The sequence below is a fragment of the Colletotrichum spaethianum genome (genome assembly GCF_022836535.1).
Source record: "Colletotrichum spaethianum MAFF 239500 DNA, contig15, whole genome shotgun sequence".
Taxonomy (NCBI): domain Eukaryota; kingdom Fungi; phylum Ascomycota; class Sordariomycetes; order Glomerellales; family Glomerellaceae; genus Colletotrichum; species Colletotrichum spaethianum.
In genome coordinates, this window is record NW_026054785.1 from 620,420 (window position 1) to 645,208 (window position 24,789).

The 24,789-nt window shown below is 36.7% G+C and overlaps 3 protein-coding genes across 3 annotated transcripts; 1 reads left to right on the forward strand and 2 right to left on the reverse strand.

Annotated features, from left to right (window-relative positions):
• Nucleotides 1–14,142: 14,142 nt before the first annotated feature.
• Nucleotides 14,143–15,658, reverse strand: ColSpa_06429 (protein-glutamate O-methyltransferase; the record flags this gene model as incomplete). Its single annotated transcript, XM_049272641.1, has 4 exons — nucleotides 14,143–14,373; nucleotides 14,423–15,281; nucleotides 15,337–15,453; nucleotides 15,507–15,658. 4 exons carry the CDS (start codon nucleotides 15,656–15,658, stop codon nucleotides 14,143–14,145), a joined length of 1,359 nt encoding a protein of 452 aa, XP_049128598.1.
• A 4,078-nt stretch (nucleotides 15,659–19,736) lies between these two features.
• Nucleotides 19,737–21,797, forward strand: ColSpa_06430 (high-affinity glucose transporter; the record flags this gene model as incomplete). The annotated part of the gene is made up of 6 exons (XM_049272642.1): nucleotides 19,737–19,849; nucleotides 19,910–20,239; nucleotides 20,312–20,803; nucleotides 20,956–21,296; nucleotides 21,348–21,439; nucleotides 21,495–21,797. 6 exons carry the CDS (start codon nucleotides 19,737–19,739, stop codon nucleotides 21,795–21,797), a joined length of 1,671 nt encoding a protein of 556 aa, XP_049128599.1.
• Nucleotides 21,798–22,311: 514 nt separating this feature from the next.
• Nucleotides 22,312–24,577, reverse strand: ColSpa_06431 (alcohol oxidase; the record flags this gene model as incomplete). The annotated part of the gene is made up of 4 exons (XM_049272643.1): nucleotides 22,312–22,924; nucleotides 22,990–23,895; nucleotides 24,187–24,445; nucleotides 24,517–24,577. The coding sequence occupies 4 exons, from the start codon at nucleotides 24,575–24,577 to the stop codon at nucleotides 22,312–22,314; spliced, it is 1,839 nt and encodes a 612-aa protein (XP_049128600.1).
• Between the last annotated feature and the right edge of the window lie 212 nt (nucleotides 24,578–24,789).

Genomic DNA, 24,789 nt, shown 5'->3' on the forward strand with positions numbered 1-24,789 from the left:
GAAATATTCTATATCTTTATTTGTAGGAGCTACTATTATTATATTGTTTATGTGACAGGCTATTATAGCTCTTATATTATTATTATTAGCTATAAAGATACCTTTATTATAAGGGGATTCTTTAAAGCCTAGTTTTATAATTATAGATCTTAACTACTTATACTAGAGTCTAGGGCTCTATTTTAGACCATATAAGGCCTTTTTAAGCTTATAATATAAAGCTTTTTCTGTTATATTATTTGTATATTCTAGGGTATTTGTTTTATAGTTATAAGAGAAACCTGTAGGTAATTTTACTTATATTTCTTTATCTATATTAGTATGGCAGAAGGCATTAGAGATATTAAATTGCTTAAAAAACCAGCTTAGCTTTATTCCTATTATAAATATAGCTTTATAATTCTTAGGTTTACAGGTAATACTAAAGGTTTCTAAATAATTAATACCTATATATTGATTAAAACCCTGTACTACCTACCTAGCTTTATATTTTAATAGGTTATTATTTATATCCGTTTTTAATTTATATACTTATCTTTCTCCTAAGGGCTTAATTTCTTTAGGTAAAGAAAGTATTATCTAAGTATATATATTATGTAAGTTATTAACCTCTAAAACTATTGCTTGAATCTATTTATCTCTAGAAGTAGAGATTATAGCCTTTTTATAGGTAGTAGGGTCTTTATTTGTTGTTATAGTAAGGATATATATAGCTTTATTAAACCTATTTATTTTATTATTTTAATTATTTATAGTGAAAAGTATTGGTTTAATTATAGGGTAGTCTTTTATAGTATATAAAGCGCTTTCTTAGTCTACTACCTATTTATAGTTTTTAAGCTTATTATTATTTTGCTTAGGAATTTCTACTATTATCTTGGATTTATTATTATTATTATAATTATTATAATTATAATTATTATAATTATTATTATTTATTATATTATTATTATTTATTAGCTTTATATTTATACCTCTAGGATTTAAGTCTTTTTTTCTACTTTTATAGTTATATAAGAATATCTTATTATTACTACTATTTTCTTTATTATTTATATTTATATTATTATTTATATTTATATTATTATTATTAATAGTAGAAGGTATAAACTAATTTTCTAGAATAACTATATCTCTAGTCTAAAAGGAAGTTTTCTTTTGAAAATCATATACTTTATATATATTATTTCTATAGTTAAGTACTATAGCTTTTATAGCTTTATTATCTAGCTTTTTTATCTTAGGATCTTTATTCTTATAGTAATATATAGATCTAAAAGTTACTATATTATTAATATTAGGTTTTATATTATTACTTATTTTATAAGGGGTCTTATAGTTAAGAGCTTTATAAGGGGTTATATTATATAGATCTATTGCTGTTAAAGCAGCTTTTTTTTATAGATATAAAGGTAAATTTACTTGTAAAAGTATAGCTCTTATTTTATTAGTTATAGTCCTTATTACTTTTTCTATTATACCGTTAGGCTTGTGAGTATAAGGTACTTTTATATTATGATTTATTCCTTTAATTATATAGGTATAATTTATAGTATTATTATTAAATTCTAGACTGTTATTTGTATTGAAGTCTTTTATCTTATTCTTATTTATATTATTCTTATTTATATATTCTAGAACAGTAGTATTGACTTCTTTTGCTTCTTTAGTTCTAAGTAGTTTTATAGATATAAGTCTAGATTTTCTTTCTAAGAAGATAATAAACCATTGATATTTATTATAGGTAGAAGGTGTTATAGGTCTACAGAGATTAGAAGAGACTTTTTTTATATATTTATAATTCTTATTATAGTTATTAGAATGTTTATTAACTTTAGTAGTAAAGTTTGCTTTTATACAGGTATTATAGGTATAGTCTTCTTTTATTATATTATTAGTTATATTTGTATTATCTTTAAGTTATATTAAGACTTTTCTACTTATGTGTCCTAGTCTATTATGTTACTTTTTATAGTTATTAATCTCTTTATTATGTGTAACCTTCTTATATTTATAAGGTTTTCTTCTTATATTTATAGTATTTATATATTCTTTATAGTTATTAAGCTCCTTTTTATTTAAAACCTTTATATTTAGGTAATATAGATTATCTTTTATATCTTTTTTATAAAGGGTTCTTTTATTATTTATATTTATTAAAGATACCTTTATATCCTAGAAAAGGGAGGCTATCTTAAGTCTTCTTAGTCTATTTTGACTTAGAAGATTAATACTTATTTTAGGCATATAATAATAGTCTTTAAGGATATATATATTATTATTATTAGGAAAAGAAATTACTATATCTTTTTGTAGAGAGATTTTCTTTCTTTTTGTATCTCTCTAGTTAATATACTTATTTATATAAGTAGTCTTTATAAATAAGGATTTATTACTTATAATATTAACAGTAGTAGTAGTATCTAGGTAGAACATAATATATTTATTATTTCTAGTTATATATATAGGTTTATTTATATTACCTATTTTATTATTAGTTATAGTTGTTATAGAGGAGGTTATATGACTTATATCTTTGAAATCTAAGTTTATCTTACTCTCTTTCTCTTATTAAGGGTTATTTATAACTATATTGTCTGTAACTACAATATACGTATTTTCTGCGTCTAATTTATCTGATTCTTTAGAATCTTCTTTTTTTATTATAGCCTTTTTAGCTATTAAGGCCTTTTAGGCTTTATAGAGCTTATTTCTCTTTATATTAGTTCTTTATTGCCTTAGGACTTCTTTCTTAGTATTATCCTTATTTTTCTAGCCTTTAAGGGCCTTAATAGGATGTAGGAAGTTATAGTCTTTAACTATATGGTTTTTTAACTTACAGTATATATAGTAAATACTTTTCGTCTTTTTCCAAGGCTTTTTAATTCCTTTTTTAAAGGTAGAAGTAGTATATAATACTATAAAAGAACCTTTTCTTTTTGCTTTATTTATAAGATTTATAAAAAGGGATTTTATAGTATAGGAATTTATATCCTTTTTAAGGGCTTAGGTTATATTGGTTATAAAACCTTTATAACTATTATCTAGACTATTTAATACCTAAGCTATAATAACTTGTTTTAGTAAAGCTATATCTTTAAAAGATAAGTTATCTATAAGCTTTTTTATCTTATTAAGGTATTCTTCTATAGATCTAAAGGATTCTAAGGAGGTATTAAAGAACTCTTTATAAGTAAAATATTTGTTAGTAAAACTAGTAGGTTTATATAGATCTTTTAGTTTCTTTTAGGCTTTATATCTTATTATAGAGTCTTTTATAACCTTTAAAGGGGAATCTTTACAAAATAGCTTTATAAAAGCTAATACTTTTATATTACTTTTTTGTTAAGAAGGTGTAGTTAAAGAGGTTATAAGACTAGAGTTAATATCTTTACTAATAAGTAAAGCCTTAAATCTAGTTACCTAAATATTATAGTTAAGGCTACTAGAAAGGCGTGGTATATAGATTTTTTCTATAGTATTAATTTAGTTTGAATTTGATTAGAATATAAGGATTTTAGTTGATTTTGGCTGATTGGAGAGAGATATTGGTATTCTGATAGTACTGTTGAATTTATCTTGAAAAATAGGCCTTAAAAGTGGTTAGGTTGTTATTAATAGTATGGTGTTGTGTAGTTACCTTAGGTTAAAGATATATATAGGCCTTTAATTAAAGAAGCTTTTACTAGACGGCAAAGCAGTTAGTCTAGTGGTTTAGCTATTCTTTAGATTAACTAATTGAATTAGTAACTTAATTAGAGCTCTTAGGTTTAATTCTAGCTTAAGGTATATAGTCTTTATTAAATATAGACTAGAAATAACCTTTAACTAGTAAAGTAGAATTATGATTTGTTTAGAGCTATAGTAGCGTAAAATATAGCGATAGGTATAGTACTTGCTTAGTAAGCTGGTCCCTTTATTCTGTTAAATATAGACTACTAGGTGTAAGGTGTAGTTGCCTTAGAGCTATATTCCTTAAAATTCTCTTAGCTAATATGGTATGTTTTTTGGTAAGGTTGAAATTTTGTTATATAAAATAAGGGTATAAGTATAAAGGAAGGTAATGGTATAAAGGAAGGTAAAGGTATAAAGGTTGTTTTTTTTACTGAGCTAGGCTTATAACTAGTAAGAATAATAGAAGGTTATTTATAAATAGTTATAAGGAAAAGTAGAGAAAAATAAAGGTAGATAGAAAAGGTATATATATATTAACCGTTAAGGTTTTGTTATTTCTTGTTGTTCTTCTTTAAAACTGTTTAAGTAGAAGGAATATCTCTTAGTTATATAGAAAGTCCTTTAGATATATATAGTATCTAAGCGTATATCTAAGCGTATATCTAAGTACTAAGAGGTACTTATAGTTTCTTATATATATATATATATGCCTATATATGCCTATAGATAAGTATAAGCGCTAGCATATATAATGCTTAGAAGTATATACGTTTATATGTAGTAGACTATATTAGTTTGTAGTAGTTTGTATTAGTATAGTTATATATAGTAATATATACTTTTATAGGTTATTTTTCAAGAAGAATCTAGAAAAAATAACTATATATTTATAGGACTTTTAGTTATAGAGTTATAAAGAGATTTATATATAAGAATTATAAGAATTTTACTTCTTAATTCTTAGTTAAACTATACTATAGAATTAGTACTACCTTATAGTAAAGTATATATACGTAAAAGTCTAAGAAAAATAGTAAACGTTATTAAATCTCTACTTTCTTTAGCTAAAAAAACTTAGTTATATCTAAAAAAAAAGTCTAAGAGTAAAAAAATCTAGTATATACTAAAGTCTTCTAAGAAATTCTTTACTCCTAAAGGAACAAAAGCATTACAAATTATAACCCTATTTATCTAAATAACTAAATTAATTAAACATAAAAAACTATTTTTCTTTTTTACAAAAAACCAAAGGTTTTATATAGCCTTATAACCTTCTTTTAAAATACCCTTATTAATTTATACCTAAATAATATCTATAGCTTATAATTTAAGCACTTTAAGTATTAGTATCCCTTTTTCTTACTAGGCTTTATAAGGCATAGTCCTAATTACCTATAAAAAGACAACTTTCAGGTTAAGCACACCGTTTTCAAAGAAGTCCTAAGTAAGAGCATTTTTGTAGTTTAAAAGGACTTAGAGAAATAAGTCCTTCTTACAAAATAAAAAATAACCTAGTATATCTATAATAGCCACTAATTTATCTAGCTTAAAACATAAATACAGCTTAATACTTAAATACTTAGGCCTAATTAAGCCTTAAAACAATCCCTTATTAAGTTATATTATTTTTTTAGCTTTAACTAGGTTCTTAACTTTCTAAAAAGGATTACTATTAAAAGTTAATCTATTAAATAGTTAGTCATTAACTAAATATATCTTCTTATCTTTTCCCTTATACATAATAAATACCTTTATATTCTACTTAGCTTAATTAAACTAAGAATAATATTTTATTAGATCTACCTTATAGTTATATAGTTACTCTAAAGGTAAAAGCATTCTCTTTTTATTAATTATATTAAAATACTTAACTATCTACTTTTTAACTCTCTCTACTTTAACCTTCCTTATAATTACTAATAACTAGTTAAAATAAACCTTAAGACAGTAAGCCTAATCAAGACAATCAGTGTTAATATAAGGCAAGTTAGGCTTTCTAACACAACAAAAATATCTCTTATTATTATACCTTCTAACCTTTACTATAGTCTTATAAACATCCTTTACAGCTAAAGCAAGAAGTATAATTAATATTATTTTTATTAAATAATCTAATTCTTTTTTAAATAACTAGATTACTTTTTTATTATCCTCTTATAGCTTATGTCTAAGAATTTTAAGCTTTTTAGTAATAGTCCTAGTACTATTACTAGAGTCTAGTTTTCCTAGTCTTAATATAGCTTGGTTTAATTAAGGAGATAGTCCTTAAGAGCCCTTATATAATTATCTTAGTCTAGTAAATAATCTAGGAACTTCCTAGGATTACTAAACTTTAGAAATATAACTAAGATATAAAGATAAGTTTACTCTATTATTAGTATTAGTATAATTATATTAAAGCTATATATATAATTAATCTATATATAAAACCTAAAAAATAATCCTAGAAGAAGTAGTTTATTTATCCTTCTATTATTAATAATAAACATACTAATTAAGAAATAATAGCCTTTAACCTAGATAAGTATAATAGCTACTTTATTAAAGGATATATACTTTAAATTAGGATCAAAAGCGTTTATTCTAAGTAGTATAGTTATAAGCTTAATAGTATACTTATCTATATATAATCTTAAAATAATATTAATTTATAAACTATTATTAATAATACCTTTAATTAAGTTGTTCTAATTAAGGTAAAAACTACTAACTTAGACATTAATCACAAAGTAAAATATTATAAAGTGTAGAACAATAGACTTAATAGTAATTAAGTTAAGTATCTTAATAAGTCTAACCTTAGTAGTTCTACTTATAAGGTTTAAGATATCTCTATTATATCTATTAATTACTTTATAAGCTTTTAATCTTTTATATAGTTTTATTTCTCTAATTAGGTTAAAAAAAGCCTTTAAATAAATATCTAAATACCTATTACTATCTAGTATCTAGTATATTATTACTATTATATCCTAGTTAAGCTAAGGCTAGACTTAAAGTATAACTTTAAAAAGAATAATAATATTCTTTCTAAATTTCTTAATAATAACTTAAGTAAATATAGCTTAGTCTATTATCTCTAGCTAATCTAGGATAAAACTCTCCTTAGCAGCTCCTTAAGTATATCTTAGGCTATATATAAAGCTAGTATATTTACCTACTAGTATAGTTTAAATAAAAAAAGACCTTGAACTTTTAGGAGTCTAATAGGCCTGATTAAGGTGTACTAGACTAGTAGGTTATATCGGTAAAGGAGTCTAGGTACAGGTATCTATATTTATTTCCTTAGCCTAAGAGCTAGTACTAGAAGTACTCCCTCTTCAATACATGTTTTTTAAAACAAAGCCTTAGCGTACTAAATAAAGCCTTATCTAATTAAAGTAACACAGAATAAGTCATAGTATTATATCTAATAACCTAGTAACTATATTCACTTTTACTCCTTAAGTTAAGAAGACTTTAGCGTATATCTTAAGGGATACTAAGACATATTTAACAAGATTTACTTAAGCGTCTTAGGTATATAGCAGTAAGTAGTACTATATCTTAGGTTAAAAGGAATATCTAATACCCTAGTTAATTATACGTTTTACTACTTTTACAGCTTCTAGGAACAAGGTGTTATTTACTATATAGGTAAAGATAATAACCTGGTTAGGCTAGTAGTTTTTATAGGCTTCCTAGATAATAACATTAAGAACTTTGTTTACCTTAACATTTAATCCTTAAAATACCCTATACTTATAAACATTATAGTCTAATATAATTAAATTAACCTTTTTGTCTTTTTTAAGTTATAAATATATTTAATACCTTCTTTAGTTATATATATTATACTAATACTAATTAAGATAACCTAGAACAAAACCTAGCTTACTAAAAGAAGATAGTTATTAAGCTAATAGTATATATAGCTATAAAAGACTAAATATAAAGACGTTATAACTATATATAACTATAAGTTAACTATTAGAGATAGTCTAGGCTTTAAGACTAGCTTTTACAGTAAGTATAAAGGCTACTACTATTTTTAAAAGTTCATTTATAACAAAATTAGTTATAACTTTAATATCTTTAAAAGTAGACTTCTTAAAGAGTATACCTTTAACCTAATTAAAGCTAAAGGGCTACTTTAAAAAATAAGGAACTATAGCTAATAAAGAGAAAATAAAAGTATTAGAATCTTTATAATAACCTTTATATCTTAACTTTTATTTTACTTATATAAGTATTACTCTTTTAAAGGCACTAAAGTTCTTTCTCTTAAATAAATTAGTAAAAAAAAGTCTTATTTATAAAAACACTATTATAATTATATTTTTAAAAAATCATATAACAAAAAGCTTAATTAGCTCTTAAGTACTTATTATAAGCTTCTCTTTAGCCTTTACCTTTTCTCTTATACTCTTAACCTTTTAAAACAAAGTTATAGTTTCTATTAGGTTATTATTTTTAATTAAATTTCTCTTTATAAAGTCCTTAATATAATAATTTAATTAAAAAATAACTTCTTTATTAAGTTATCTATAAATATTAAAAAAGAACTTACTTAGTTCTTATTATGTCTCTTTTTTAGCCTTAATCTTCACTATTACTTAGTATTTATTAAATAAATACTATAATAACACTTTTATTTTCTTTTTATTAAAGTAACTAATAAACCTAATTAAGGCTTTATACTTATTAAAGAAATCAGTAATATTATAGCTATTAAAAGTAAAGGCCTTTTTAGTATCTAGTAATAGTATCTTAATAGTTAACTAACACAAATAATTTGTCCTACTCTAATTAGGCTTAATAGACCCTTAGTCCTTAGTTATACTTATATTAACTATTATTAATAAGTTTATTATTAAAAGTTACTAGGCCTAGAAGTCTATTATAGTAAAAAAGTTTAATACTAAATTAAAAGAAAAGCTTATGTCCTTACTAGCCTAATTAAAACTCCCTTTATACTACTAATAGCCTAAGCTTAGGTCCTTACCTTTACTTCTCTTAGTAGTTCTAAAGTTAAGAATCCTAAAACTAGTCTTAGACTTAGTATCTATATTATTATTAAGGCCTTAATAACTCTAAAAAGCTTTACTAGTAAATAAAGCTACCTAATTAATTAAACCTCTAAGCTACTTTATATTAGTTATTAATAAAGTTAACTTAAATATATTACTAATATCTTAGTAAACTAATTATAAAAAGTATAAATAGTATTAATTACTTTAAATTAATTTTAAGGTACTATATATAAAATTTCTTTAAAGTTATTACTTAGCCTAGTCTATTAACTTAATTAGACTTAAAAGTAATATTTTATATATTTTTATAAGGCATTAGTTTACTATATTTTTAATTAAGTTTCTAAAAAAAATACTTATTAAGTTTAAGTTAATCCTAAAAGAATATTGAATTTCTATTACTACTAATCTATTAATACTAAAACGTTTAGTCTTTATTAATAGTATAATATTAAACCTAATTAAACTAAGGCTTATATAATAATAAAATCTTAAGAAGTTCTAAGCTTAGTTTATAATTATAATTATTTTATAACCTATACTAAGAGAGCTTCTTAGCTTACTAATCTTAATAGAAAATATTATTCTTATCTTATTATTTTTCTTTTTTTTTTTATATCTTATAAGCTTTTTTCTCTAATTAAGTTTACTTAGTATTTACTTATAAAAAGATTATCTATATAAAAGGTTTATTTAGCTATATTATGTTATTATAGCTAATTATTTATTTCTTTACTTTTTTAAAGAATCCTACTTTTCTTAAGTCTTATTTATTATAGTTTCTTAAAATTAAGCTTACTTTTATATCTAGGACTAAGTCTAATTAGGTTAAAAATATTATTTCCTTTATATCTTTTTAATAATATATTTTATTAGTTAAAGCTATTTTTAAGGTACTAATATTAGATTTATTATATAATTAAAATAAAATAATAAAAAGATTAGTAGTTTAATTCTACTATAAAGTACTATTAAAACTATATAAAATAAAAGAAACTAACAAATAAACAATTAATATATAAACCACACTAAACACTAAGGTCCTAATATTATTACAAGTACACCTAGAGTAACTAATTACCCTAAATAACTACCCTAACGCCTAGACCATAAAATACTACTCTTTTCAGGTCCTCCTTAGCCTAATTAAGGCCATAAGCAAACTAGAAAAATATATCCTTTACAGTCTAGCAGTCTATTCAGATTTGCCCTTATTACTAAGTAGTATACATATATATGTTATGATCTCTAGAGGAAAAAGATACCCTCCTAGACCTTAGAGGTCTAGTTAGGCCTAAGAAAACAAAGCAACAGTCACTTATTATATATCTTATTTAGATATTAAAGTAATAAATTCGTCTATATCTATCTAAGTACCTATTTAAAGATATCAAGCTTCTCTGTCTACCTAGTCATAATATCCTAATCTCTATAATAGTATCTAACTAGAGCCCCTTTTTGTACTTGGAAGGGTCCTGCTTAGTCACGTCTGATTAGGCCTGTGATTATGTCTGTAGGCTAATAAAAGGAAAAATAAAAACGCAAAACCCTGCCCCTTTCCAAGATATACCCCTCTTTTAGTATAAGGAACTCTTAGGTACTTTATATTATCTTAAGATAAAAGCTATAAGTAAAGACCTATATCTCTTTTAGACCCTAAACAAAAAGGTACTTCTTTTTTTTTATATTAATAATATCCTTATACTTTATTATAAGTCTTATATAAAAGATATAAAGAAGATTATAAAAAAAATCTAAATAATATATAAGGTAAAAGACTCAGGCTTAGCTAAATAGTATTTAAGTATATAGATCCTATATAACTAACTAAAATAAAAGATCTATTTAGCCTATAACTAATATATTAAGCAAATTACTAAAAGATTTAACCTTATTAACTTAAAGGTACTAACTACCCTATTACTAACAGTTACGCTTAAAAAGAATAACCTTGAAGTAACCCTAGTTAACATAAAGCGTTTCTAAGAGAAGGTTAGATTAATCCTTTATACCGTAATAATAATCTAACTTAATATTATATTTATATATACCCTATTTTTACGATTTTTAACAAACCCCTTATATATCTATTAATAAGCAACAAACCAAGTTATTAGATACCTATATTACACTTAGTACCTAGTAATATACTTTAGTACCTTAAAGGGTATATAAACACTACTAATTATAAATAACGCTTTATTTATAAACAATAATAAAACATAAAGATTATTCTAAGGACATATTATTTTGCTTTTTAAAGGTCTAATCTAATAAAAAGCTACTTAATAAAACACTATTATAACGTTAATAACTAAGGCTAAGCTCCTTAGCCTTAAGCATATTATAAAAAAAACTATTACTCTTAAGCGTTTTTTTTAAAATATATAACTTAAACTTAGTAATATATAGAAGATTAATTATAATAATAATTAAATTATTTACCTTATTATAAGTAAAAGTAACTAAATTTTAATTTACTTATAGTATATTAATATTTAGAATATATAGCTTTAATAAGAATATAATAAATATTTATTTAATGTTATATATATACTAATAGATAACATATTAATAGATAATCTTACTAAGAACTTTACTAAAGTAAAATTTAAGTACTTTAAAGTATTCTTTAACTTATAAAATATATAAATAAAGATTATATATACTAAAAAAGAAGTATTAGTAGAAAAAGAATACTTATAAGCTATTTAAAATTACTATTTATAGCTTATAGGCCTTTACTCCTAGTAGAAGCCTAAGAAAAAAGTTTTTTTAGTACTATTAACCTTTTAAAAGTACTATATACTAGTCTATAAGGAGCTAATATATAAGTATAGTTAATATAAACATTAACTAATTAATAAGGCTATTAATTATAACTTAAATAGTATTTACTTAACCCTTATTTATAATAATAATAGTTATACTAAAAGTAGAACTACTAAATAAAACTAAACTAATTAGTATATTCTTACTAAATAATATTAGTATTACTTTACTATACTTCTATATACTATATTAAATATCTTTTTAAAAAAAAATCTATTTAAATATAATATAGCTTTATAATATATTAATTATTTAGCTAAAGACTTATAAGAATAATTAGAACTAAATAAATAAATATTATATATAAAAATATATATTTAAAGCTATATTATTATACTTTATAACTAAGAACTTTTAGGCTAAATAATAAAGCTTAGAACCCTTAATAATTATAATATAAGAGGTCTTACTAAGTATATAGTATTAGTACTTAAAGGTCTAGTTATTACTTACTAGTATATATTAACCTAAAGAATTACTATATAGTATACTCTAAATATACTATAAGTACTTAAAGTCTCTTTAAAGAATAAGCTTTAGGGTCCTAGTATATATCTCTTTCTCCTTCTCCTTATTCTTCTTTTTCTCCTCTACTTCCTCTCCTAGCATAAACCTAAAAACAACTATCTCTATTTAATAAAATTAATAAAAAGTTTAAGTTAAATAAAAAAAGCATAATATATTAGCTAGCTACTAATTATAAAAGGCCCTTAGGACTATATTAAAGTAGGCTTAGGTACTAAAGGAGAGAAGCAACTTTAAATTATCCTTATCTTTACTTATAGTACTTATAAAGAGGTTAGCTAAAAGAAGAGGCTATAAGCTATCCTCTTTAGTGTTAACCTCCTTGCTACTGTAGCCTCTAGTAAAAGGAGTCTACTCTTATATATTAATACCACTTAAGATACAAAGGACCTAGACAAAGAATAGACATATAAGAAGAGAAGAGACTATAAGCTAGTTACTAAGGGGATTAAGAGAGCTACTACTCTTTTTATTACCTTTATATACTTTATTATACTTTTTAAGTTAAGTTATATATACTATAGTAATATAAGTATATATAATAGTCTTTTTATTAGATTTTAAAGGTATTTATTCTTAAACGTTAATATTATATAAAGAGCCTATAATATAAATAAATATATATATATATAATAAAAATAATAGTATTTTAAATATATAGTTATTATTATTATAAATAAAAAAAATAAAAAAAAAGCCTTTTTATTAAACTAAAAAAAAATAATATTATTAAAAAAAAAATTACTTAACTTAATAATTAATTAATTAATTAAAAGCTATTAATTTAATTAAATTATTTAAAAGTAATAAGAAAAAAAAAAGTAGTTTTTTTATTATTAATAATTAAATATAATATTATATAACTATTTCTTTTATATTTATTACTTTAAGAGTAAATATTTATGTTTTTATTTATTTTTTTAAAGTAATTCTTTTATATATAGCTATTATTAGATATATAATAGTTAAAATCTATTAATTTACCTAAAGGGATATGTTATAATACCTTTATGCGTATTATATAGCCTTATGAGATTTGCGCTGGGCCTGGATTAACTATTAGTCTGGTCCCTTTGTGCGGATCCACCACACAGGATATGTATTTATTCGTTTCAGACAAGGCAATCCTGCACGTAGAAATGGAAGCCGTTTTCCTTATGTCTTTTCCACCCTAAGTGGTGACTCTACGACAACATCAAAACCTTCAGATACTTCACGGCCATGAGAAAATCAAAAAGTTCTCAAATGCACTCAATTTTCTCACAACCTAACCCTTTGGTTCCAGCCTCACAGCTCTCGATCCCAAGCCTTCACAATCAGACTCTGAGTTCGACTTCTGAACTCTAGGTGAAACGACTCTCCAACGAAACCCAGGAACTCTACAGCAGCCATCTTCACATCCTCCATCATGTGCGAAGTCGAGACGGTAAAGCATGTGTGTGCCCACCACCAAGCTGTGCGACGACGCCTTGTACACATTCGGCAACAGATTCAACACTTGCAAGAAGCTGGTGCAGACGGCTTCCGACAGCCTGGACTACTGCAAAATGAGCTGTGTCCACAGGAAGTGGAGGAAGCGCTGGGTCTGCCACAAGTGCAACGGACCCAACCAGCGGACGCCGCAATGCGCCATCAAGCGGTGTGGACATCGTATCTGCAGCATGTGCAAGCCTTGTGAGCCTATCGCGATGCTATGGGTGAGGGGAATCGTAACCTGACAGACTCAAGTGACATGTCCCAAGAAAGAGACTGTGGCCAAGGCTCAATACAACCCAAGAAAGCACATCAAATGGAGCCAGGCGGCCAGACCTGCTGCTTGGTTGGTACAACGCGATGCTCAGTCCCGACCAAGAATTCCCGTCTATGATCCATCTGTTGGAGGCTGGGTTTAGACTTGGTGAAAAGGGACAGAAGTTCACGGAAGACTGCTCGACAAGGGTAGCATTGGTGTTACGACTCGCTCAAGGCAACCAAAGGAGGAAAGCATCTGGCTGGCCAAGACGGCCAGCCTTCTATCTGTACTGAGGGGTTTCACTCAAGTCTATCGATCAAGGCCCTATAGAAAGGATACAAACAGGAAACAGGAATCAAAAACACATTATTTGCCGCCAGAAAAGGACACGACAGCCCATTTTCCGCTCCATGCCCACTTGCGTGAGCCTGAGTCGCCGCCGCCGCCCTCGGTGGCGAGCAACTTCTCGTCTTCGCCAGGCTGGAGGCCAACGACGACGTCGGCCTTGCAGGTGCGAAGGGCTAGGATGTTGAGACCGGATCCGGGGCCGAGATTCTTCAGGGCTTCGGTAAAGGGCGTCGCGGCGTCCCAGTCGGCCTGGACTCATGTCAGTAGGCTTCAACAAGTCAAGAGACATACAACTTACATCGCCAGTCAACTTGCGGTAGTTGAGATCGCCCTTGAAGATGACCACCTCGCTGGTCTTGAGATCCTCGTATAGGTCCTTGGCCTCCTCGGGCAGTTGCCAGAAGGGGCCCGGGTGTGTCCAGTAACGGTTGGGTCTGAGGATGAGCTGCCCCTCGGCGTGGAACTGGCTCCACTCCTGAAATAGGAACGACAGGTTGCCCGCGTCAGCCTCTGAAAGGGGCTCGGGGGTCTTGTTTTGAAGCTTTTCGTCTTCAGAGGGGGTCTCGTAGAAGGGCTTGGGGTTCGCGATGGCACCGAGCAGCTGGGCAAAGTCGCTGGGGAGGACGTCGGATACAAACCATGGGATCGACTTGGGGTGCAGGACAATGTTTGTCGCGAGACCGGCCGAGAGCAGGTATCCGGCAAGAATCAGGTCTACGTAGAGCTCGAAGCCGGCGTTGTCGAGGACGATATCCACGCGTCGCTCCTTCCTGCCTTCGGCCTTGGCCTTCTTGAGAAGCTCGTAGACGGCGGGGAGGTCGTTGACAACGATGTTCTTCTCCGAGGCTTTACGGGCCTCGGAGCCTTGCAGCTTCTGGATGTCCTCGTACGTCAAGCTCGTCAGCAGCGACAAGTCAGTCGCGTTACCCCACAGGCAGATCTCGCACATCTCAGTGAAAAGAATCTTCTCGGCCTCCTCGTCTTGCGCGGCGCCCTTGTTCTTCTGGAGCTGCTCGACGAGCTCCTTGTATTTCGAGGCCAGCTCGAGCACAGCAGGCCGAGAGGATCGGAAGGTGCTGATCTTCTGGCGGGCGAAGACATCGTAGTTCTTCCAGTGGGTGGATTGGGCAAAGTACGTGCTGATGCGTCTATCTTTACTACATCAGCATTGCGCTCGGCCACCAGCATTGGGTTCGGTGCTGGATATCTCACCTGAACAGGTAGCACTCGCAGTAGAGCCATGGCACGTTGAGCCATGTCGGCGAGCCAAGCTTCTTCAGCTCCTCGTTGTAGATGCTGACGTCAGGGTATCCATCGTCCTCGATCGGCCTGGTACGGTCAGCAAGCATGCCGCCAAGGAAGTATCGGCAGGAGGGTCGTACGTCAATGGCCGGTCGTGCTGGACCTCATACTTGAGGCGGGCGATCTTCTCGATAATCTTTTTGCCATCGGCCTCCTTCTCGGCGTCCTTGGTCTGGGCAACCGAACGATAGAGGTCGTCAATCGCCTGGGTCTGTAGCACAACTGTCAGCATGAACGTAGTACCAAGGACAGCAAAGGGGACGAACGATGATCACAGGCCAGCGCTCGCGGGCGGTAACCCAGCCAAAGGATCGCTTGTCGCCGGTCGAGTAAGGAGCTGCCGTTGCACATTAGTTCGTTGGGCCTGTGGTGTTTGATGAGGGAATTGATTACCAGGCATCGTGAATCTGTGAGTATGGTAATCACAATCAGAACGAGGGTGTGTCGGAGAGCAATCCAAAGGTGATATATGAGCAGCTGAAATATTTTGCAAGTAGATGTCTCAGACTGCAGTTCAGGCCAAACATGACGGATCCAGGGACCACGTTCAACGTTTCTGTCACAAACAGCTATCCCCTCCATGGTGGGGCCGCGTCGCGGGGCAGTCCCCGGTAACGACATAGAAGCCTGGGTGACGTAAGCCCTTTGTTTCGGATAGGGATATATGCATATATCGAGATGAGTCTGCTACACCGACTACCCATTCTTTCACGTCTGCCATTGACCAATCACCACCATTCGTTTTGTCACCACCCTTCACTTTCACATTGATCGTTTCTAACTTCGCCAACCTCATCAACTAGCAAAATCCACCGCCCGCTTCTGTAATTGGCCTCTATCCCAGTCACTGTATTGCTTAGCAGGTCTTCTCTTTGCTTCAAGTCCCTGTTCCAAAACACGCCTACAACTCGTGCGGCGCTTCCAAGACACATGCCATGGCCTGGCTCGTGTGCTTGATCGAAGCTTATCACGACCGTTTCACGACGTGATCCTATACTACTAGAAGTAGAACTTTTACAGGAGGATTTCAATACGCCCAGCTGAGTTCGGCGCATTTGTCTGGTGGTTTCGAGAGTCAGTCGCCTATATTATCGCTAGCGGTTATCATTTGAGGAGCATTTGCCGATGCAAGAGAGCGCTTGGGATGAATCAATAAGCGGCACCATCTTTGGAGAGCATCTTGATAATGCAAATCATATCCTAAAGCCTAAGAAATCGGTTGTGGAATTCAGTTTCATGCAATGCTGGCCACCGCCTCACGAGTATCCGGAGCTGGTCCAAACTACCTAAGCTACGGCATGCCAGTGCGGCTCATGTATGTACCACGAAAATCTAGTAGAGGAGCCTCAGCCGACCCCATTCCTCACCAAGCTCATGCATGGAGACCATAGAGCAGATCCGAACTCACATTGATTACATCACAAGCCACAGAGTTCTCACTCCCTTGTCTAGCCCCTTGACTACGTGCTATCACTGACCAACTCCCTGCGGGACTCCACGATCTACCCGGCTCATCCGGAGCTTTTACCAGCTCGGGATGGAGTTTGCGGGAAGTCTTACCACACGTGGGCTTTATATTTTACAAATAGCGCATGACGCCGGGTCTGGACGTATCAAAAGCCGGCATAGACTCAGCGGGAGTTCTAAGCGGGAGTGCCCGACAAGTGCGGCTTCCTTGCACAAGGATTGTTATGGGTCGTAATGAGGAGATGCGCCGATTCGCTACTCTTACCAAAAGCATTCTTCATGATGGTCCCAACAGCCCAGAGCCATGGTTTACATACCTGCCAAAGGCATCCTGCATAACGCTGGCACGTCTGTTGATCATGGTAATCCTCTTGAATACCACGGCGAGTCCTCGTAGCGGTCGAGGTCGGCGGTCTTCGACGCCGACAAAGACTTAGCCGAAAATCAAGACTAGCTTTCCAAGGATACAAAGCAACATGTTGGGGAGATCTTAAAGCAGGTCGATGGAGCGACTTTGGCAGCTGAGTCGCTGCAGCGTTTGTTTCCCTAGCACATGCAGCACTGCTATTGACAGCCAATATCTGTTGCAAACAAGGAAGTTGATTTCCGATATAACAATCGAGCCCTGGTACCTGATCTCTACAACCTCCGATTTTTGCTGCTGCCTCGCGCCTATGAGCAGGCGCAAAGGAGTATGCAGAGATGAATGGCTTCTTGCAAGTGAAATTTCTCATCACAAGCTATCACAGCGAATGCTACGAGCTTCTCGCACTCCTGTCAGTTGGGCTGCGTTCGCAGTCTAGGGAGGGAAGAAGGCATGTCTGGGGGCTTTGATTCTATTGCTCGTCCGATGCCGATGAACCGAGTCTACTGACCAGAGAGTCGGTTACCCGCAGACTGTCAAGACTCAGTAGCCGAGTTGTGGAGCTACCTCACATTTCCGGCATCATCCGCAAGTGGGCAGTGATTCCGCAAGCTTCCCTGCACATGTCAAACGAGGCCCAGTTTCGATGGCACCAAATGGAGACAAATTTTCCTCAAGCAACAGTATCGATGCATCACGAGAACACAAAAGTTCTTGCAGAGACACGAACTGCTCGTACTTGGTGGTTGACTAAGCTGGCGGGGGAACGGACAGAACCCCGCGTTGAGGTGCACACACCAGCACGAACCTGCGGTCAACTGATATGAATCGCAACATTGGAAGTGTCACATACTTCAACCTCCATCGGGCGGTCCCTGCCGAAGGAGGCTCGCCTCACAATGACATTGTGGTAACGAGATTCGAGCGCAAACATTTTCTTTCCCTTCAGGAACCGGTGAAGGCCAACCCCGGCAGGCGCGAGGTCGAGCACGCCGGGAGTGTGGGACTCTTAGTCAAGCATCAACATGGCACCGGGATACCATGACTGTTGCTTTGTTTTACTTTCCTAGGGTATGAGCTCGACAGCCGTATTCGCGAGCCTAGATGCATCGATCACCAGGCGACATTGGGTAATAGCGCAGTTGACGACTCGTTGCCAAGGTTGCGGCTCAATTCGCGTGCCATCGGAGCCTTTCGCATCTGCGGCGGGTATCCCCAGCACTTTGGATGTTCACTCGTCCGGAACATAAAAATAACGTGGCGACCATGTTGGCGCGACATTGTGAGCCCACCTCGAGCTCAAAATGGTCCAGAAAAGAAGACTTCATGAAGCTGGTCGCTGTTCACCTGGGGATGAGTCGACAATAAGCGGCCTCTCTTCGGGGACATTGTCGAAAGTTGGGGTCTTCCCCCCACGACTTTGTTTCGTCAAGTCTAGCCCAGCGGGATCCCCAGAGAATCCAAACTCCCATGGTTCAAATCCCCATGGGACACACCAACTGACTTCATTAGTCACGAACTGGTTCGTCTGCCACTCCTAGTGGATTGATCCACAACTCGGCCAACTTCCGCTTTGAGCACTAGCTCCGGGCATCTTTGTCCGATGTTACACGACTTCATGGCGCTCATCAAATGGCAAGAGGCAAAGGGTCCATGAAAATTTCGCTGCCGCCCGCTGCGTGGGTAGAGCAAATCGTGCGATGTCTTAGCTTCTCACAGAGCAGGAAAATGGCGGGGTATGTTCACACGCGGGCAGTACGGGGTACTCGGCCTTTACACCGCAGTCTTCCCTGTGTTCTAAGAGGCGAAGGAATCCGGTATGACGAGGGATGGTCAGTGTTTGAGCCTACTGCAGACGTACATTGGCTTTCACAGGGCGAATCAGAAGGGTACGAACCCCGAAGCTCATCCGTTCTGGGAAAAGCTCTGCGTTGCCTGGCTTTTGCTGCCAAATCTGGTCATGGCAACCACTATGGAGGTGCAGCCAAGAATGAGCTGACGGTCTCAAGAATGGCTTCAGGATATGGTTCTCCTGTGATGAAATCTCGTAAGTGGAGGACGGTTGTAGAGCTGATGAACTGGCTTCGGACTGACTTGGACCCTTCAAAGAAAACCGCTGGATCTACCAGATGTGCACGACAAATGGTCCACGAACCAAGGGCATGGGTTCCCCATCTCATTCAACCCTGCAAAACTGTCAAAACAGAGTCGCAGCAAAGCTTGACACATGTTATCCCAATCAGGTAAAACAGGCCCCGTCATCAAAAGCTGTCCCCCTAGTCGACTACCCAGGAAGGCAATCCTTAGCGTCAACTCTTGCAACTTTAAGTACAGACGATGTCCCAACCTAATTGATGAGATACCCGTCTTAAGTACTCGTTTTTCACATCTGGCGAGTGCCTATTTGGTTGTTTAGGGACGAACTCCTATCTCATACTATCAAGCTGTCATCCGAAAGCAAGCCACCCTCTCTTGCATCATGACCATCGAAGCGGAGACCGCCGCCGAGGCGCGCACGAGGCTTGCGTTTCAGAACCGATGGAAGACCCTCGCAAACAACCCAAAGATCCTCGTCATCGCTCTCTTTGCTTCGTAAGTTAGACATTCGACATTTCATGATAATAAGTGTCTGACCAATTGGTTTGAAACTAGCATAGGAGGTCTTGAGTATGGGTTCCAGCAGGGTGTCTTGGGCCAATCGCTCGTAATGAATCGCTTCATCGATAACTTTCCGTCCGTCGTCGGCTCATCTAGTGCTACTGGCTGGTTAACCTCCATCCTGCAGCTGGGAGGTATCCTAGGCTCACTCACCGCCGGTGTCTTTGGCGAGGTCTTCTCCCGCAAGTACACCATGTTCTCAGCCTGTATCTGGGTCATTCTCGGAAGCTACCTGTACACTGGAGCGAGTTACCACAAACCCGAACTTCTCTATGCCGGACGCTTCTTTACCGGCCTGGGCGTGGGCACTTTCAGTGGTGTTGGGTGAGTTTCTATGCTCTCTTACATCAGAAAGCAGCATGCAAACCTATGTACAGGATGCTGAGCTATTCACAGTCCACTATATAATGCCGAGCTCGCTGCTCCGGAGATGCGCGGGTTCATCGTCTCCTTCTACCAGTTTGCTACTATTCTGGGCATCATGTTGAGCTTCTGGATTGGCTACGGCAGCAATTACATCGGTGGCATCGGCGAAGGACAGTCCGAGCTCGCATGGAGACTCCCCTCCTACGTTCAAGGCATACCTGCCATTTTGCTTGCGCTCGGTATCTGGTGGCTTCCCTTCTCACCTCGTTGGCTCGTGAAGCAGGGCCGAGATGAAGAAGCCGTCAAGACCATCGCCTATCTTCGCAAGCTTCCTGAGGACAGCGACCTCGTTCAGGTCGAGTTCAAGGAGATCAAAGCCGAGGCTTTGTTCGAACAGCGGGCTTTCCAAAAGGCTTTCCCCCAGCTGGCCGAGAAGGAGAAGACTAGTGTTTGGATGCGCGAGGGTGCACAGTATTGGCGAATTGTTCGCGAGTGGTCCCATTTCAAGCGTGTTTCTACAGCGTACGTCCCACTTTTACATATTCTTCTCCACTTTTCCCCGCTATCAACAACACTGCCCCCACGACAACTGCTCTCACTACTAACCCTAACCCTGGTCATCGTCACCACCACCCCCTTCCCCCTATAAAGCTTCTATATTAACGTATAAGTAGTTGGTTGATAATGTTCTGGCAACAATGGAGTGGCATCGACGCTATTATATACTATGCGAGCAACGTGTTCCAGAGTCTAGGTCTTACTGGCGGTACAACTGCTCTCCTCGCGACGGGAGTCACTGGAGTTGTGTTCTTTGTCAGTACTCTTCCTGCCATGGCTTTCATCGACAAAGTTGGCCGCAAGCCCATTCTGATCGGGGGCTCCATCGTCATGTTGATATCCATGGTCATTCCTGGTATCATCGTGGCCAAGTTCAGTAGTGACTGGCCAGGCCACCCCGTCGAGGGCTGGGTTGCTGTTGCGTTCATCTGGATTTATATCGGAGCATTTGGTGCCTGTAAGAGTGGCCTTCACTTACATCTGGCGGCGGTTCGCTGACAAACAGCAGCGTGGGGTCCGGTTTCTTGGACGCTGATCTCCGAGATCTTCCCCCTTTCCATTCGCGCCAAGGGTGCTTCTATCGGCGCATCTAGTAACTGGGTATGTAGTAGCACAGACCACTTCTCAACACACAGTATTCTAATATAGTTATCAGCTCAACAATTTTGCCGTCGCCTTCTACGTCCCCTCTATGCTTAAGAACTGGGAATGGGGCACCTACATCTTCTTCGCCGTGTTCCTCGCGGCTAGCATCGTGTGGGTTTACTTTTGTCTTCCGGAGACAAAAGGCGCCACGCTTGAGGAGATGGACCGCGTATTTGGCAGCAATACCGGTGCCGAAGACACCATCTTACTGGAACAGGCTAGAAGGGATGTCGGCTTGACTGAGGACCTGGAGGAGGGTGCCATCCACGCCGAGAAGAAGGGTCTCGGCGAGGCTCACCATGAGTCTGCCTAATACCTCTCAGGATAATAGCACAAGTTTCTCACCACCAGATTCGATACCCATACCCATACTAAGTCTATATCAAGCAGTCAACCTACAGGATTTCACGATAGAGCCCTTTGTGTGGTTTCTACCACAATAATGTTTGAGTTTGCCCATGTTCATTTTGATGCTCAGTATTCGTAAATTCTAAGCATGTTGATTATAAACAGTATTGCGGCTCTTAGTTACAATTGGCTAAGTTCCCGCTCACTCCGCTTTATAGACGGTGGGACATGTCACCAACACGGTCCAAGTTTCCGTTCCGAGTACAAGGAACTGGCTTGGCTAGCGGTCTCAAGGCAAACATTGATGGCTATATAATGTGTTTTCGGTTGTTCTGGAGCAGACTTTACATACTCATGTTCAAATCTATCACTCAATAACAAGGCCTTACGTTTACACTGCTAGTCATATGATGTAATGCTCTGCCTCCCGTCAACGAGTCTCGTCAAACACCAGGTCTCTCTTTAAAGGAAAACGTGATCTACAGCTTGGGCGGGATATTAATGCCCAGATCTTTTGCAATGATATCTGCCGCCTTCTCACCAACCACGAACGCCGTGTTGTTAGTGTTGGCTCCTACATTCTCCGGCACAATACTCAGGTCCACAACCTTGAGCCCCTCAACACCGTACACGCTAAGCGACGAATCCACGACACCCAAATCATCCCGGGGGGCCATCTTGGTCGTCCCGAGAGAGTGCCACGTCGTGTTAATGTTCTCCCTCAAAAACTGCTCAATTGCCTGGTCGTCTTCCCGGGAGTACTCCAGCGGTTCCACGTTCTTATGCGCGTCCGCCGAGACAGAGTCCACGATGGCGGCCTTGGAGCCTGCGGGGAAGGTAGGGTGGCCACCGGCGACTTCGCCACGGTAGAGAGCGGTACGGCGGGCGACCTCGCGCGAGTGTTTGTAGGCCCAAACCTGTTTCTTGAGGTCGAGGTCGTCGGGGTCGCTGAAGAAACCAGTGTCGAAGTCGAGCGGGTCGGTGATGGAAGACCCGGTGATATGGATGCTGCCGCGCGAGTAGGGGTAGGCAGTGTAGTTTGCGACGGTTGTGTATTGGCCCTCAGGGATGGCAGAATGGTCTCCGAGGTATCTGGTATAGTGTTAGTGCTGGCCTCATTCCCTCTCTTTTTCTGCGAAAGGCAAGAAATTGCATACCCATGCAAAAAGCCACTGAGCATGAGCGGTCTGTTGGGGTCGTTCTTGAAGTCCTTCTCCCATGCCTTCTGAAACTCTGGACCAATAGCCTTGATTTCCTCTTCCGACGGACGGATCTTACTGACGACGTCAACACCGTTCCAGCCAAGCATCTTGTGCTTCTTCGCTATCGCGTCCTCGTGGCTGATGCGCCCGCTAAAGATGTCATCCAGAGTCTCGTCCGGACTCAACGCCGTTTTGTAGGGGTACAAAACCAAGTGGTGATCCTGATAATCGTGTCCGACGCCGGGCAGATCTGCAACGACAGGCACGCCCGCCTCATCCAAGACCTTCTTGTCGCCCAAACCAGATCTCTCAAGAACACCAGGAGTTCCGCAGGCGCCGCATGAGACGACGACCATTTTCCTTGCGCGTACACTCCGGATGGGATGCTTCGTGGTTTTCAAGACGGCCTGGTAATCCGGGTTTGGTGTGTACTCCACCCCGACAGCACGCTTGTGCTCATCAAACAACACACGGATGACCTTTGACTCAACCAAGACATGCAGGTTCGGGTGGTTCCCATCCTCTAACAGCGGGTGCAAGAAGGTGTGCGCGGCATCTTGGCGGCGGCCATCAGGCGAGACATACCTCATCCACCTCTCATAACCATTGTTCGCCTCCAGGTTCTGCAGATCCCGGATCTCCGGGTATCCTGTCTGCTTTGCAGCGGCGAGGATATCGTTCTCAGCGCCTTCCACGCGAAACCCACCGGATGAGACGTGCACCGGGCCGGAGGAACCATGGTGCGAGGGCTCGCCGTTGCCATGGTACGTCTCGAAGCGGTTGAGGTACGGCAAAAGATCAGCGGTGGACCAGCCTGGGGTCCGCCACGAGTCGAAGTCTGATTTCTGGGCGCGGGTGTAACTGTGTTGGAAAGCGTGACTCGTTAGCTTGAGTTGGCTATGAGGAGAAGATGGGATGGAATCGTCATGGGAGTGTCAGAAGACCAGGCTGGAATGGGAGCTACCCCAACTTTTTCCTTCTTCCACTTTCCGTTACCCACTACCGCCTTTCCCCGCATCTGGGTACGGGTTGAAACAATCGACACACAGGAGCGGGTTGCGCTTGAGTGGATGGATGCGGAATGGCCATCGGGTACCAGGTTGGGAGGAGATGAACCGGAGTAGAAGGGAGAGGGGGAATTGGGGAACTTACAGCATGAAGTTAATTGAGGAACCGCCACCAAGAATTCCTCCGGCTGGAACAATTGGACCGCGCCCAGCCAACTTATCGGACCTGTTGCCCTGGTAGAAGATGGCTGTCTTGCTCTCAGGAGCGAGATGGTCGAGGAAGAAGGCTGGGTGGATAACACTGGGTACGTCGCGGTTGTTGGTGCCGCCTTCAATGACGAGGATCGAGAGATCCGGATCCGAGGCCGCTAGACGTCCGGCAAGGACGCAAGCTGCCGTGCCACCTGAGAACTGATCCTCAGCATTGTATTGAGAATTTTTCGGAAACAATAGACACATAATGGCTGATACTTACCTCCCGCGATGATCACATCCACCTCCTTGATATTGTCCGCCAACTTGCTGTGTATACCCATGGCTACGGTACCGAGAAAAATTTACGAACAGACTCTCTGGCTCAGCAGATTAAGGGCTCTCGAGCTGAAGAATGCGAGAAAAGTCGGGACGAAAGAACAATGCGCGAATTCAGCAGGCCGCGAGGGTGCATTTTATGTATTCCTTCTCTGCATGTCTTGCAAGCGCGCAGCCGTGGCGGGACCAACCTCGCCTCAACGGAAAGCTATGTGCG